Here is a 15,119-nt window from a genome sequence, read left to right as displayed (position 1 = left end):
GTTCTTAATGTGGCATGAGCTTATTTACTGGTATCAAAGGAAAAGATGAGTGTTACTACTTGGCCTGACTGGCCTACATTGGTGCAGCCAGTCTAGAGAGATATTCTTACTATGTCATGGCATTTTGTACTTGCCATTAAGGGTGATGCATACATGATGAGCGTTACTAAATGGCTAAACTGACCTACATGGTTGCAGCCAGTCTGGATATATATTCGCACTATGGTATGACTTTTTTACAGGTATCAAGGGAAAAACCAGTATGGTGAGCGTTATGAAGTGGCTACACTGGTGCAGCCAGTCTTTATACATTTTCTTACTGTGGCATCAAGGGTAAAGCAAACATGATAAGTGTTATTTCATGGCCGGACTGGCCTAAAATATTGCATATATTTTCGTACTGTGGCATTGCAACTTTTATTGGGCATCAAGGGTAATGCAATCATAAGTGTTATTATAATTACGTTCTCTTCTGTACTAATGGTTTCAGTATTTTTGTGCCGTGTGCGACACAAATATTCAACAAAACCAAAAAGGTACAAGTGTTTGTTTGAATGCATGTGCGTGCAACCAGGGGTGCACTGGGAACCAAAAGAGGCCCTGGAAATAATTTTCAAAGTGGCCCCATATTGCACATCTTGAGCAAGCCCAACACTTTTCTTATGAGAAAACTTTAAAATAAAATACAAAAGAGGCCCAGGGTGTAGAGGCCCACCGGGAAATCTCCAGAGTGCCATGTAGGCCAGTCCAGCCCTGCGTGCAACACAGAATGAGTGTTCGTGTGTGTGGATGGGGTTGTTTGAGGGCAAGTGTGCAAGCAAGAATGAATGTGTGCACTTAAGTGAATCTGAAACTTTGGCTAGAGTAGGATTGGTCTCTTACTCTGCATTGGCATGATTTTCACCTGGTTGGTTTCCGTTCGCAGCCCCCGCCCCTCACCCTCGACTTGCAGAGAACTCCCTCCCAAGGGTGTTTTGCCTTCCCTTCCTATTGGTGGTAGGGGACTAAAGGGTTTCACTTGGTACATTTCTTTCTGAAATTGATTAACCCCCTCAAGAAGCTGTGGTTGAGAAGCCCAGGATGGTTTCGCCAGTATACTTTTCCTGCCCCATTTGTGTATTTTGAATGCTAAAGGTCAAGCACAAGTACGTCCTCTCCAATGTTCGTTTTGCTTTTCCGTGTGCATGGCTGTGTTTCTGTTACATCCTCAAACTAGAACACTTTGATACGTTTGATTCGTCATGGTTCCAGTTGGTGAAAACAGTTGTATGACTTTGGACTTTTATTACACCATTTGAAGTGATTAATCATGTAATTGTGTCCAGGGAGTGTGTTTTGACTTTGTCCTTCTACAGCAGCTGAACCATTAACTTAAACTTGATATTTCATGCCATCCCATTTCTGCACACATTTGCAGTGATTGAAAATCTAGAGGCTCTGGAGCCGCCCGGGATGTATACATTATTGGTGTTGGTAACTGGACTTGCTTTTAATGGCAAATGAAACATTAACTTAAACTTGACATTGGGCCTGCTAATTGAACTCCTGCATAAGTGCACGTGAGTGTGTGTGTCTGTGTGAGGGGGTAAGGAGTGGCAGGGCCACTCCTGTACCATAAATGTGTTTGAGAGCGGATGGCATGCAGACTTGTATTGCATGCAAAATCATGTGTTTTAAAGTTGCAATGCTTGAATATATTTCACAGACAGCATGACAAGGTTTTATAGGGATATGCATCATGGATGTGCTTTAAACACGGCATGCTAACATACAGCGTTGGTACCGCCAAGAAAGCTTTTACTGGGGCAATATTAGCATACATTTCACAGGCATCATGAAAAGTGTTTTACTGAGCCAGGGTTGAATATATTGCAGATATGAGAACTTTGAATGTGCTTTGCAGTGGCATGAAGGAATATATTGTGGGCACAACCTGGAAACGGTTTTACAGTGGCAATATTAGCAAATATTTGGTTACAGACAACATGAACGTCTTTTACAGGGCCATGCTGGCAAATATTAAGCATCAAGAGCATGTGCTTTAGTGGCAGTACTACATATATTGTGGGAATCCTCATGAAAGTGTTTCATGGTGGCATTACTGGCATATATTGTGTGCACAGGCATCATTAAAATGCTGTAAAATGCTCCTGTCCATCTGTACGGTGAACTGGCATCCATCTATTCAATATTTTCATCATAACCTACAGAAACAATTGTTTACCCATTTTTTCCTCAGAGGATGGGCAGTAAAATAGGCCATTTCAACCGATTAGTTTAAAGAAAAATGCCTTGGACAGCAGGGGGGTAAATCCACTCCCCTCCAAAGAAGCCTATGTTTGCTAGGGCTCCCTTGCTATGCTTGGTCGCTCATGCAGAAGAATTACAACCTCCAATGATAAAAAAAACATTTTTAAAATTATTCCCCCCTCAGCACACTCCTAACCCTCCACACGCCTCAGGCATTCAAAGTTGCCTCTGCCACTGCTCGAAAATAGGATGCTATGATGTGACATATTGGCAAGTGGGATTTTCAAGGATGACCATGGAGAGGAAAGGGCAGTTCCTAATGTTTGCCATTGACACCAGTCTGCCATATTTGCAGTCTGGTTTTCACCCAGGGAGGGGGACAGAACCAGTCCTAAACTCAGTGATGGACGACTTGGCCCGTCTGGTGGATCGGGGGGGAGTTGGAGCAGTGTTGCTGTTAGACCTGGCCGCCGCGTTTGACACGGTTGGACCACTTCACCCTGATCTCTCGCTTATCCTCTGCCGGTTAGTCCGGTCAGGTTCTCAGCTGGTTCACTGCGTTTCTTACTGATCCATCTCAATCTGTCTCTCTTCCCCCTTTTCGTTCGTTCAAAACCCATGCTGCTTGGGTGTGGTGTCCCTCAGGGGTCCGCTCTTTCCCCGATACTGTTCAACATCTATATTTTGGCCTCTTCTTCTTCTTATCTACTCTCATGGTTTCCGCTAGCATTCCTACGCGGGTGATACACAAATCCTGTTGCGCCTTGATCTCAACCGCCCTGATACTGCTGCCCGGCTTGGGAGGTGTCTGGTAGATCTAGGGGCTTGGATGACAGCTAACAGGCTAAAGCTTAAAGGAAATTAAACCAAGGTCCTGGTTGTGGATACAAGTACCCCCTTGTTGTTCTGGACAAGTGATTTTTGGCCAATGTCCATGGGCCCTTTCCTCCTGCCATCCCCCTCAGAAGGTGCTTCCCTATATTCCGTAAATATTTCATGCTCCTGTTGTGGCGGCTCTTGTGTTGAGCGCAGTTGATTACTGCAACTCATTGTGTCTGGCTCAGCCACGTTTTCTCACAAAGCACCCCCAACTTTTGCAAAATGCTGCTGCCAGGGCCATTCTTCGTCCCCACTATGGGGTGCATATGTCCCCTTTGCTCAGACAGCTTCACTGTCTGCCGGTCCCCTAAGTCCCTATGTATCATTCACTGTGTATTCTTTGTCCTTGGAGGCAGAATATCTTCAACTAAAATTCTCATGGTACGTGCCATCCCGTTGTCTTCGTTCACAGTCAGCCTCTGTAGTGGCAGTTCTTTGTGTTAGACTCTCCCGTGTTGGCAGCCGGGCCTTTTTGGTGGTCGCTGCCAAGGCCTGGACTGTGGACCATCTTGTTTTTCACTGCCTGCTGAAGACACATCTGTTCTAACCCCTCAATGACATGCTGTTGCTGCCAGCGTCATGATGCCTTCTGGCGAACTTGCGCTTATTAAATGTGGATAACATAAACATAACACCTATATCAGAGCCGAGGAAGTACCATAATGCAGGTCATTTTGGGGATAGGATCATTCACTCATCCTAGCATAAGGTAAAAGGGAGAGAGGTGGAAAGATCTCACACAAAGGTTAGCTTTATGCTGACTTCTTAAAGTGACCAGCAATCATCCACAACTTCACTGCTTAAAGGAGGTGCTTACACACTTTATATTAAAACTCTTCTGGGAATGAGCATTGTACTTTTTCTACCTTGCCTTTCACTGGCCAATATGTTAATGGATGCCATTCGGAGGTTACCAAAGGTAGTAGCTGCTATCCCTGGTGACTTCCCTGCGAACTCTGGCACTGCTTCTGCAACTCCTGGTTCAGTGATTACAGAGGCAGTGAGAAAGCAAAAGCAAGAGTCGAGCAGAGTGTTTGGTGTGGCGAGAGGTCCCAAAACATATGAGCCTTTGGAGTCTGTTCTCTTTTAGTGGAGTCTGTCATCTGTTAATATTGCTGAGAAGGAGGTGCTTCTACTACATAACACTCGCTCCCAAGCGGAGTGTTCAGTGCTCTGTGGCTCTGCTGTGATCGCGATACTCCAGGTTAAGACAACTGCTGGCACATGGAAAGCTTAAAGCTGGTGAGTTCGCACAACGGGGCATAGGAGACAAAAGTCCTTTGAACCGGCGAGGGAATCCTTCATTTGTGGACTACTTGACGGTGACTGCAGGGCGTAAGAGGCGAAAGCCCTTTGAACTGGCAAGGAAATCTATTGCTTTCTTGGGAGCATTTGACACTGACTACTATTCGCATTTTCCAACAAGCTCGCAGCTAAAGTAGAAAGGCCTTATGTATGGTCTGAGGAATCGAAAATTGATGATGCCACCAAAGAGGAAGTGCATGCACATGTCAGATGAGGAGATTTTGGCGGCTGCTAATATCCTGCTGTGCCCCCCTCCCCCAGGAGGGTGCCCGCACGTCACCTACGGGAATCTCCCAGTCCTCACAAACTGACAGGCCAGGTATAAATCCAAGACACGTCGAGGACAAGCAAGAAATTAGGAGATTATACACTAATTCACAAGGTTTGATTACTGCATTTATTAAACCAAAGGCACTCATAACAACTTCTATACATCTCAAACCAAGTACCGACGCATTAACGCCAAAACTCCCTCCCTCATCTAGAGTTACATTTACAGCACCATTAATTTCAAGTGGAAGCAACGGGAGCTTCAGCTATATGGACTCAATGCCTGATTTGGCCGGGAGGTATGCACCGGACTTTGATTCCAATCTCTCCTCAATCAGTTCTCCACTACCGCTTGTGGTCAGCGACAAGGCTGATTTACCCTTTCTAAGGCAAAATGAACAGGTGCCCCCATGGGTGGACTCTCTGGTTGAAATTAACCAGGTCCCCAGGTCCTTTGTGTACTGGTCTCTCTATATGAGAGCTTGAAACTGGAAACTAAATCTAATGCAGTACTTTTGGAGAATCACTTCTTTTCAAATTTGATAATATAAAATTGCATGCCACAGCTAAGGAGTTTCTGTTCACTCGTGGCTTGACCGACCTAAACAAACATCTCAAAGGTCCAGAGGGTGTGGTCGAGAAGCGGAATCTGAGTGTGATAAATGGACCAAATTTTAGAGGAACTGAATTGACTTCCAAACGGGGTGCGGGGTTCAACAAACCAGAAGTTGATCCAGTCACATATTGAGCCAAAATTAATGGACATTGTTATATTATATGATCCGGAAACATTTAGTCTAACAAGACTACACAATCGCGAGAAGACAAAGGGAAGTCATTGCCCATCGAGGTGCAACTGCCTGTCGATTTCCAGAAGGGAACATACCTCACTCCAGGAAGAAGTTACACAAGTTATTACTGTGCCATCAGATTCCCCCTTGGGCCATAGAACTAAAAACAAGGGCATGCCTAAACCCTCTTGAAGGAAAGTATGAAAAAGGAGAGGGACTTCAAAGATGAAATCTAAAAAGTGATCCGCTGTAAATCTGAATTCACAGGCTTTGCGATTTTTCTTGCAGTCACTGTTCCCCCAGCTGAATGTGGGCAACTAACTTGAGCCATTGAAATAAGGTGTCCAATTGGATCCGGTTCCACCGCCTGATGATGTAAATGCTTCTGCTCCACTGGTTTCTAGTGAACCTCCACCCAGAATGGAGGAATCAATCCAAGTTGCCACTCAGCAGTGGGCTTGGCCAGCTAAGCCCGTACCCTCCCGAGGCCACGAGGCCCCCCCAGGTTGGAAACTTGGTGGTGCCGAGGGAGACTCCTGCTGTGTGTTTTTGGCCCTGAAGTATGCAACAATCTGTGCATTGTCAATGAAAGTGGGAGGAGTAATGGGTGGAGGGGGGCTGACCGAGCTCCGACTGTTGTGAGTTTACGTAGCCACCACAGAGATATTGGATTGAAAAGGATTAGACCTTTGTCTGATGTGATAAGGGCACCGGTATCTTATTTGAAAGTGTCATCCCAGAAAATATGGCTATTCGCTTAAATTCCTCTAATGTCTTCTGTTTGCTCACAGAGGTTGCCAATCTGAAAGGGATTTCCACATCTGACATCAAAAGAGTCAATTTCCCAGTGAGACAGAGCACTGATCGCTCCATGGTCTACTTGAACACCTTTACGGACCAGAGTTTTGAAATCACCAACATCATAAAGAAAAACTGGAACATTTTCAGAACTGCTACACAAGCTATCCCTATGCCCATATTCGCTTACAAAAGAAGCACCACCATTGGCAATAGAGTCAGTAACAGCAAACTCAAACCTGTCAATACACCGGAACCTAAATTGACCACCCTCTGGGGTCTCCCAGAAGCCATCGGACATTACCCCTGCGGCACATGTGGTGTCTGCAAACTAACTGCTAGAACTAAAGAAGTTGATGTTGGCCTCCCAAAACTCTGGACCCAAAGGAACCTCACTAATTGCAATACAGATTTTGTTGTATATATGATCACCTGTATATGTGGATTGCATTATGTAGGCAAGACTGTTAGAAAAGTAAAAACTCACATCATGGAACATCGGAGCTGTTTGAAGAACAGAACTGAGAATGCTCCACTTGTGAAACACTTCAATCTTCTGAAGCACAAATATGAAGACTTCACATGGACGGTCCTGCTTGCCCTAAAAGGAACGAATAATACAGCACGTGAAAAGAAACTGTTGAAAATGGAACAAAAGATGATCTTTACCCTACATAGTGATGTTACAGGGCTCAATGAATCAATTGACTGGCACAATATCTAGTTTGTCGTGCAGGCGCAAGTACCTTTATTCACAACGCCAAGTGCAACATTAATCACTGAGGAGACACGGGTCTTCCCCACTTTGTTTGGGTCTCTTAGTCCAGGGACTCCCCCCATGCTCCCCTTTTTGCCTTTTCCGTCTTTATGAGCTCGGATGTATCTTTTTTATGAGCTCTGGTGTACCTGTCATATAGGAGACCTATGCTAACTAGCCGGGCAATGCTCAGTGTCCACTTTACACTTCCTTAGACTTCGGTCTAAGATGGCCGCCGTTTTTCCACCACAGTGACCGTCTCCTGTCTAACTAACATAATAGAAGGACTACCTGTGTTCCCTTGACTACCAGCCAGCATCGGCCGCTTCGCGCTGCCACAGGACACACTGAGTCGCTCCTACAAAGACGGCAGACTGGTCCTCCGCTCCACATTCGGTAAGCTACCCTGCTATTCTATAGCTGACTAGTTCCTTCCCAGTACTATGACTGCCTAAGGATCGATCGACTATATTACTGATCGTATCCTCTCTTTTACCTTTATTTTTCAGTGCGGATCGTAGGGATTCGTTCCGGCTCTTACCCCTCCGGGTTGACCTTCCTCTTAAGGTATCTCCGCCGTCCACCTTACTATTAACCGGCACGCTGAACACTATGGGGCTGTCTCGTCCTGGGCGGTTATACTTGTCCAACTCGATCCCTCACCATTTTTCTATACATACGCTATGGCATTACCGGACTGTCACAGTCCGATCACTGCATGGACCCGACATATTCACGATCTCCACGGGAGACATGTCCCTTTCACCTACAACAGGTTCCTCTCTTTAGGCAGGACTCCTAGTTAATGGTCCCACTCTCACATTTATCAGAGCTTTGTCTTATGGATACAGACAGGTTGTCTCATTCCTTGTACTTACTGCTGTACTGTGTGTACCTATAGGCTTTTCCAGTCGCAGAACTGTATGCTATAGATATCTTTTATCTCTTGTAGGGCCGCAAAGGTCGTCAATCTACACCTACTATTCTTAGTAGAGAGCCCCCACTGGCACCTTGATAGGTAATTATCTCCCTTGATTGATTGAAATTTCCAAAGTATTTAGTTATTTTTGAACTGACCCTTTGATGTCTGTTGTTTTTATCTTTTGCAGGTGCTATGATACTGTAATAGTAATGTTTACCACTCCAATTGTTAAATAGGCTACGTTGTAATAAGTCCCTCCTGATGAATGTTTCAAACTTTTTTCTAGCGTAACAGAAACATGTTGAGACAATTCTCTGGACTCTAAACAGAGACTAGAACCTATGACACACCCATCCAAACCTGGTTGGGTACTGTAATATTTGGTTGATAAGTACCTGCAGTGTTTTTCTGTAACACCTTTTTAAACTGGGCATCTTAGCCTGCTACGTATTCCTTGTTGTTGTCTTATATATTAGATGTGACAATTGTTGTATTGTGGACCAATTTATTTAATTGGATGTTTTAAAGTTTACGATTTTTTCGTTATTAAAAATTGAAACTGTTATTTTAAACCTTGTCTGGTCCCACCTTTGGATTTACTCAGAGTGTTAATGTTAGACACCTCTGGTACCTGCCTGATAGCTTTGTCTTTCTATACCGTGACTACTTCAATTCAAAGCTGATTTCTGAGCTAGTGCTGCAGGAGAGAGAAGCCATTAGAATCTTTGGCTTTGATGTGAATGAGCTTGCGGATGATTGCTTAGTTGAGAGTACCCATAATTCTGCAAGATCCGACAAGAATTAAAAAAGAACATTAATGTTCTGAAAACAAAAATGAAGGCTTCTGAAGCTTCTAACGATTGGTCATGGCCAATTAGAAACATAAAGCATTAACAACGATTAGGTGTCCAATCCAGTTCAGGAATTACAGATGCATTTTCTATTCCATCATGGAACACCCAGGGTCAATCGGGAATATTACCAAATCAAGAGGTTGGGCAAGAATTTAGGACACATTGGGTGGTCTGTTTGCACGAAACCTGGCTATTTGCCCCCTCTCCTGTTGTGGATGGATGTGTTATCAGTGCCCAGTCCGCCAAGAAAGGGGACCGTGGTAGACCTTATCCTTATGGAGGCCTTCAAACACTGGCTTTATCAGACGATAGGGTCAGTGTGTCATGTACGGGCGTGCAAGCAGTGCTAAGAAACGGCTGCATAGCCCTTTAAGGACGCTGCAACCAGGTGCCTGGAAGTTGGCATGGCAACGCTGGCGTCCTCTCAGCGTTTCCTACGGCCGACGCCGGAATCCGCGGAACGCTGTCATGTGACCTTTCCTTTTTAGACACCGCCTTCACTTCGTATCGGTGCTTCTGATTGAGAATTGGTGGCGCTTCGTACCTTGTGCTTTGTATCCTGTTCCCTTGAACCCCTGTTGCAGTACCCTTCTTCCTCCCCTTTCCCTCCTGTGTTCCTGACTGCCTCGTTTCCTCGACCCGGACCGTTACCTGGCCTTGATTCTGGACTGCCTTGTTCTTGTATGCTTCCTGTATCGTGCTTCGACCTCGGACTGCTCACAGATCTCTTTGCCTTCGCCCATTTGTTTTGGTTGCTCTTCGTTTGTCTTCTGGATCCTCACTCACCTGGATTGCGTCTGGGGAATTTTTGGGATTGTTGAACTTTGGAACTTTTCGAACTTGGAACTTTTCGAACTCTTGGATTGTTGAAACTTTGGAGCTTTTCGAACTTTTTGGATTGTTCAAACTTGAAACTTGGATTTCCTTGCTACGTGCACTAACTCAAAACTGCCAAGTGTGTATTAGGCGTCCTCGTGCCGGCGGGATAGGTGGTTGGGCTTTTCTTGGATTCTGGATTGTGGATTTCGGATTTGGATTTGTTTCCCTGCCTTTTTCCACCTGACTCTCACCGGCGTTGATCAGGGCAATTCCACGATAAGCCATAGTCTTGCATGGGAAGGGGGTTGTTATTGGAATTTGACAAACATGTATTACATTCTTAATCTGTTGTGTTCGGGTCTGGTCAGAAGGGCGGTTGGTTATACATTCTGGGCCTCATTACAACCTTGGTGCTAAGTGCACCAACTTTACCACCATGGTGTAAACTCTGTTTACACCATGGTGGATGGCGGATTTACCGCCCCATTCCAAGGTGAGTGGGGCGGTAAATCCCCATTTCCCATTTTCCCTTCCCCATTCCCATTTTTGCCCCATAGGGCATAATGGGAGTGGGGAAGGCGCTAATTACACCGCCGTAAATTACGGCGGCGTAATTAGCACCATGGCAGGTTAGCGCCATGGATTTTAACGCCTGCTAAAAGCAGGCGTTAAAATCAGAATCAGGCGTTAAGGGTTAACGGTGGCGTTAACCCTTAACGCCTGAGTTGTAATGAGGTACCGCTCACTTGCAGATCCAACGCCTGTCCTCGGCCACTCGTACCACCCTGCCTTCACCGATAACAACTCCTGCGGCACGTGTCTTCATGTGGGTCGTCTGGGTCTCATCTGGCATCCTTTCTTTCCTCTGATTGATCGCTCTGGCTGTCTATTCCTGGAGCAAGAGGGTTCCATCAGGAGAAAGAACTCATCGGCTACACGACGTGGGCAACTCGATTCTGACACAGTGTGATCAACACGGTCAACGATTTCTATGGCATCCTGCAGGCCCATGTTGAGTTGGTTGAGCAGATATCTATCCATTTAATAATCCTCAGTGTGTACTGGCATGAGAAAGTGATATCCATCTTTCTACTTCACCTATCAGGCTTGACCAATGAGTGGTGTGCTTTCAATGTGCGTAGCCAGTAATATTGGCCGGGGACCTGTACTCCAATTGCATGATACCAGGGGATTCTATGGGCCCTATGGGCCAGTATAGAGTTGACCCTAAAATATTTAATGGGCCTCTTTGGTTGAAATGCTTGGGGGGATAGGCTTGCAGCGCCTTAATGGTGAGGTGCAGGGAGACATTGCGTATCATTCTACCTGGTCCGATGGTTCATCATATTCAACCATTGACTATGTGTGTGTGACTGATTGGCTTTTTGATAAGTGTGACATACTCTCTATTTCACAAACTTCTTTGAGTGACCACTCTAGGCTGATGGCAGGGTTCTCCCTGTGTCACTTACACCCCCATGTGGCTAATCTGAGCTTGGCCAATCCTGTGGCTCTGTCCGAACACCTCCTCCTTTGTACTAATTTCAGCCTTCCTCCTGATATTCCATCACAGCCTCCTTGTTCCTTCTCACTCCCAACTCCTTCCCGTTTTCTCCTCACAGTTTTTATCAACCTCCTCTATGATATTCCCTCCACCACCCTTCTCAAAATGACTTCCAATCCCCTCCTTGGTGTTCCCTCCAACACTCTTCCTTGTGCTGTCTCCTCCATCTCCCTGCTTCCACCCAGCATTCTTCCTCCATAACTCCTCTACCACCTTCCTTGTTTAGGCCACATCCTCCTCCCTCCCAGAATATATATGGGAGGGAGGAGTCTGTGCTAACCCCTTTTGTGCCCCATCAGACATTCTTGCTCCTCAGCTAGTCAAGCCTATTGCCCCTTCAGTGTCCTCCCACCTCACTGAACTCTTCAACCTGTCTTTAAACTCTGCTTGCTTTCCCTCTATTTTCCAAATGGCCACAGTCATTCCTCGCCTAAAAAAGCAAGGGAGTGAATCGAATCTACCAGCTACCTTTCGCTCTAAATCTCTCCTTATGCACTACTCTAAAATGCTTGAAAAGATTGTGTTCAACCATCTTAATAATTTCCTAGACAATCGCAACCTTAGACCTCTACACACAGGTTTTTGCTCCAGTTACTCCACTGAAACTAGTCTTATGAATGTCTCCAACTTCATCTCCTCTGCTAAGCACTCCAACGTATCCTCTATTCTAATTCTCCTTGACTTTTCTGCTGCCTTTGACACTGTCGATCATTCTGATCTCCTTAATACTTTCTTTCCTTTTGGGATTTGTGATCAAGCCCTTCCCTGGATCGAATCCTACCTGCCACCTTGCCAATGCTGTGTTTCCTGGAGCAACAACACCTCTTAACTCAGTTCTCTAACAGTTGGCGTTCCACAAGACTGTCTAGGGTTCTTTTCTCTTTACACTCTACACCTCTGCTCTTGGGGTACTAATCGCATTCTTTGGATTCTCGTACCAACTCTTTCTCTGCCAAATACTCTCTCTCATCTCTTCCCCTGCCAATCCAGTTCCCACCTGACACTCTCCCCTACTCTTCTACAGCTAGAAACCTGTGTGTCATCTATGACCCTTCTCACACCTTCTCTACTTTCATCTCCAAAACTGCAACGGCGGTTCGCATCAACCTCCTAAATATTAAGAAAACCATTCTATATTCTCTAAACTGGACTACGGTGCCAGTATTCTACTTGGTCTCCCCAACTATGCTTTCTGTCCCCTCATTAACTTTGCTACCAGGACTCTCTTGAAACTCCCTCTCTTCACACCTACTTCCTCGTACCATCAGCAGGCTGGATGGCTGACGATACAAAACAGGGACCGATTTTAATTTCTTCTCCTGGTTCACAAATCTATCTGTGAAAAGGCACCACTGTAGTCTCTCTTCATCTATCCAACTCTACAAGCCTTCTCGTAATCTCCACTCTCCCTCCTTGACTATCCTTGTGACACCTCGCCCTCCCTGCGCCTCCTCTTGGTTTCGCTCTTTCTCCCTACTTGCTCTACCTGCATGGAATTCTGTTTCCTCGGACATCTGAGAAACAGTCCACAATGATTTGGTCAAAACCAAACTAAAAGCCTACCTCCTCACCTTTGAGTTACCATCTTAACCTACCTCTCATCTGCCTTCTAGTTAACACTTTTCCCTCACCTCTACCCTGCCTCTGTTCCTTATGTTCTTCTGCCTCCACTCTAGCACTTAATTCATCGTGATCAGATCCCTAATACAGCTGGCTGTATCGCCTACCTCAACGTAAAAATGTCTAATGTTGGTTGTCCTTAATCTATGTATGTCCACCCATGTATTGTCCCTGATGACTGTTCAATAAAGTCCCCCGGTCCCCCAACAACCTGGTCAGAATGTCACTGAAACTCACCCCATTGTAAGAAGCTCACTGCTTCCCGATAAATCTGATTTTTTATCTGTTGTACATTCTTTTGTGATCAAAAATGTTCCTCCCAGTATATAATAAATAAAATATAAGTAAATATGCAGATTTCCCACCAGCTGCCCACACCTAAGCCTAGTGGGATTGTGGCTTTTATTGTGCCCCATCCCATATATCCGAGCAGTGTTTCCTTTGAGTGTGTACAACTGTGGGGGATATGGGTTAGGAGTTAGGACCTGATGGAGAAGCCCAAGGCATTCCCCATATACTGCCTTCAGGCATAGCTTCATGCCATTGGTGGTGGCACCTGCGCCCTGTCACCACCCTAACAGCACCCACATAAAAGGCAGGGGACTTTGTCACAGTGATCTCACATATACCTCTTATGGGGCCTACTTCAAGAAGTGGGTGGTGGTCCCTGGCACCCATGGTCTCTTCAGTCTCATGCTTTAGACCAAAGCATGGGACTTTGTCACACCCTCTATGTCTGAAGTTGAAAATGTGTGCAATGTGAACATTGAAAAAACAGCTGTGAAGTGCACCCTCAACTACTGTCCTAAATATATAACCCCCTCCCCAGTAATCGCACAATCTCAACCAGTCGCATCACACCATTATGTTCTATGTACAGCATCTCAGGTTTGGTACTCATAAGATTATTGAAATTGGAATCTTATGTTTCAGGGGGACAGCCTGTCCATTGCACTTAGACAATATATTAGGCCAGCATGTTCTATTGTAGTTACGGATAACATGGCCTTTTTCAGATGACCTTAGCTCTCAACTACTTAAAAGACAAGGCTCTGTCAGAGCTTCAAGGTACGTACGCATGCACCTCTTTAGTAAACTTCATCCGCACGCACGGCTACCCACCCGCATGCATGCATTAGAATGCAGCGACGACATACAACAAAAATACAGGTCTAGCTGGACACATAATGCTCCTTCAAGCTTAAACACAGCGCACAACATTTCTTACATCAGAATGCAGCGATGACCTATCACAAAATCCAGTCTAGCTGGACACTTAACGATTCTTTCTTGCTATCACACATTTCTCTGCACCCAGCACTCATGCATGTGTCTGACTTCATGGGTAGCTTTTATGGGGCTGGCCAGCCCTGTTAACTCCTTGTCTTGGCCAAATGCACACACACTTTAGCCTTCACACATCTTCCCAGACCTTGGCCTTCGGTCCCCCGAGGCCGTTCCCACCACAAGCCTGCGGAGGCCATATTAATGGGATACAGGCGCTATACAAATGACTACTAGTACTACTACTTCTGCAATAAAGCCTTCACTGAACGTGACTGGCTCCTGCTTGGAGCTGGGCCGACCAGGTATTCACTACTGGTATGAAAAACAGTAACTCAAGGGAAACAAACCTCAGTAAATGGCGCATGGCAGGTCAGTTATTTCACAGCATATCCAAGAATGTGAGGTCGGAAAGGTTTCCAAGGAAATGGAGCCCATATGTGTTTTAGCTTCATCTCTGAGAACGAGGCCTTCTCCAGGTCTTTCCAGATCTCTCTGCACAGATTGCAGCCATCCAGGAGGAATTTCCAGGTCGGATGATAAATTTGTTGGAAAAAGTAGGTCCAGGTTGAATGATCTGCACATACGTGCTCCATAAAGTAGAATGCTCCACCCTGTGAACAACAATTCAGAAAGACTGTAAATAGTGTTATTTCACCAGTATAAATAATATGAAACAAAGCAGGAAGGGAGGCATACATGACAGACACATCTACATTGACCATAAGCTCCCCTTTAAAGAATGCATACAAATCAAGCACACACCACATGGCATTAACTAAACCTTACTACAGAAGAAGAAATCGCTCCTTCACTAACCCCCAACAATGTTCAACCTACATTGCACACACTTGCCTGCACCCACCTCAATGGGGGCAGTACACTTGTAAGTGGCCACTTCAACTCCACCATTGGCGTGAGTCGGTTTCTGCGCTTGCATGCCTCCGATTTCTTGTGAGCGCCAGTTTAACCACAACACCCCTACCCTAAATCACCACCATTCTGA

At 45.5% G+C, this 15,119-nt stretch overlaps 1 protein-coding gene across 1 annotated transcript in view; it reads right to left on the bottom strand.

Annotated features, from left to right (window-relative positions):
* The window catches only part of LOC138582290 (thiol S-methyltransferase TMT1A-like), a 329,532-nt gene that overhangs the window by 70,579 nt on the left and 243,834 nt on the right, over positions 1 to 15,119 (bottom strand). The window contains exon 2 of the mRNA XM_069653428.1: positions 14,464 to 14,727. Coding sequence (XP_069509529.1) covers positions 14,491 to 14,727 — 237 coding nt within the window. The 3' untranslated portion in view covers positions 14,464 to 14,490. The remainder of the gene's footprint in view (positions 1 to 14,463; positions 14,728 to 15,119) is intronic.

This window comes from Ambystoma mexicanum, chromosome 3q (assembly GCF_040938575.1).
Source record: "Ambystoma mexicanum isolate Mex_15411 chromosome 3q, UKY_AmexF1_1, whole genome shotgun sequence".
Taxonomy (NCBI): domain Eukaryota; kingdom Metazoa; phylum Chordata; class Amphibia; order Caudata; family Ambystomatidae; genus Ambystoma; species Ambystoma mexicanum.
This window is presented reverse-complemented; position numbering and strand designations above follow the sequence as displayed.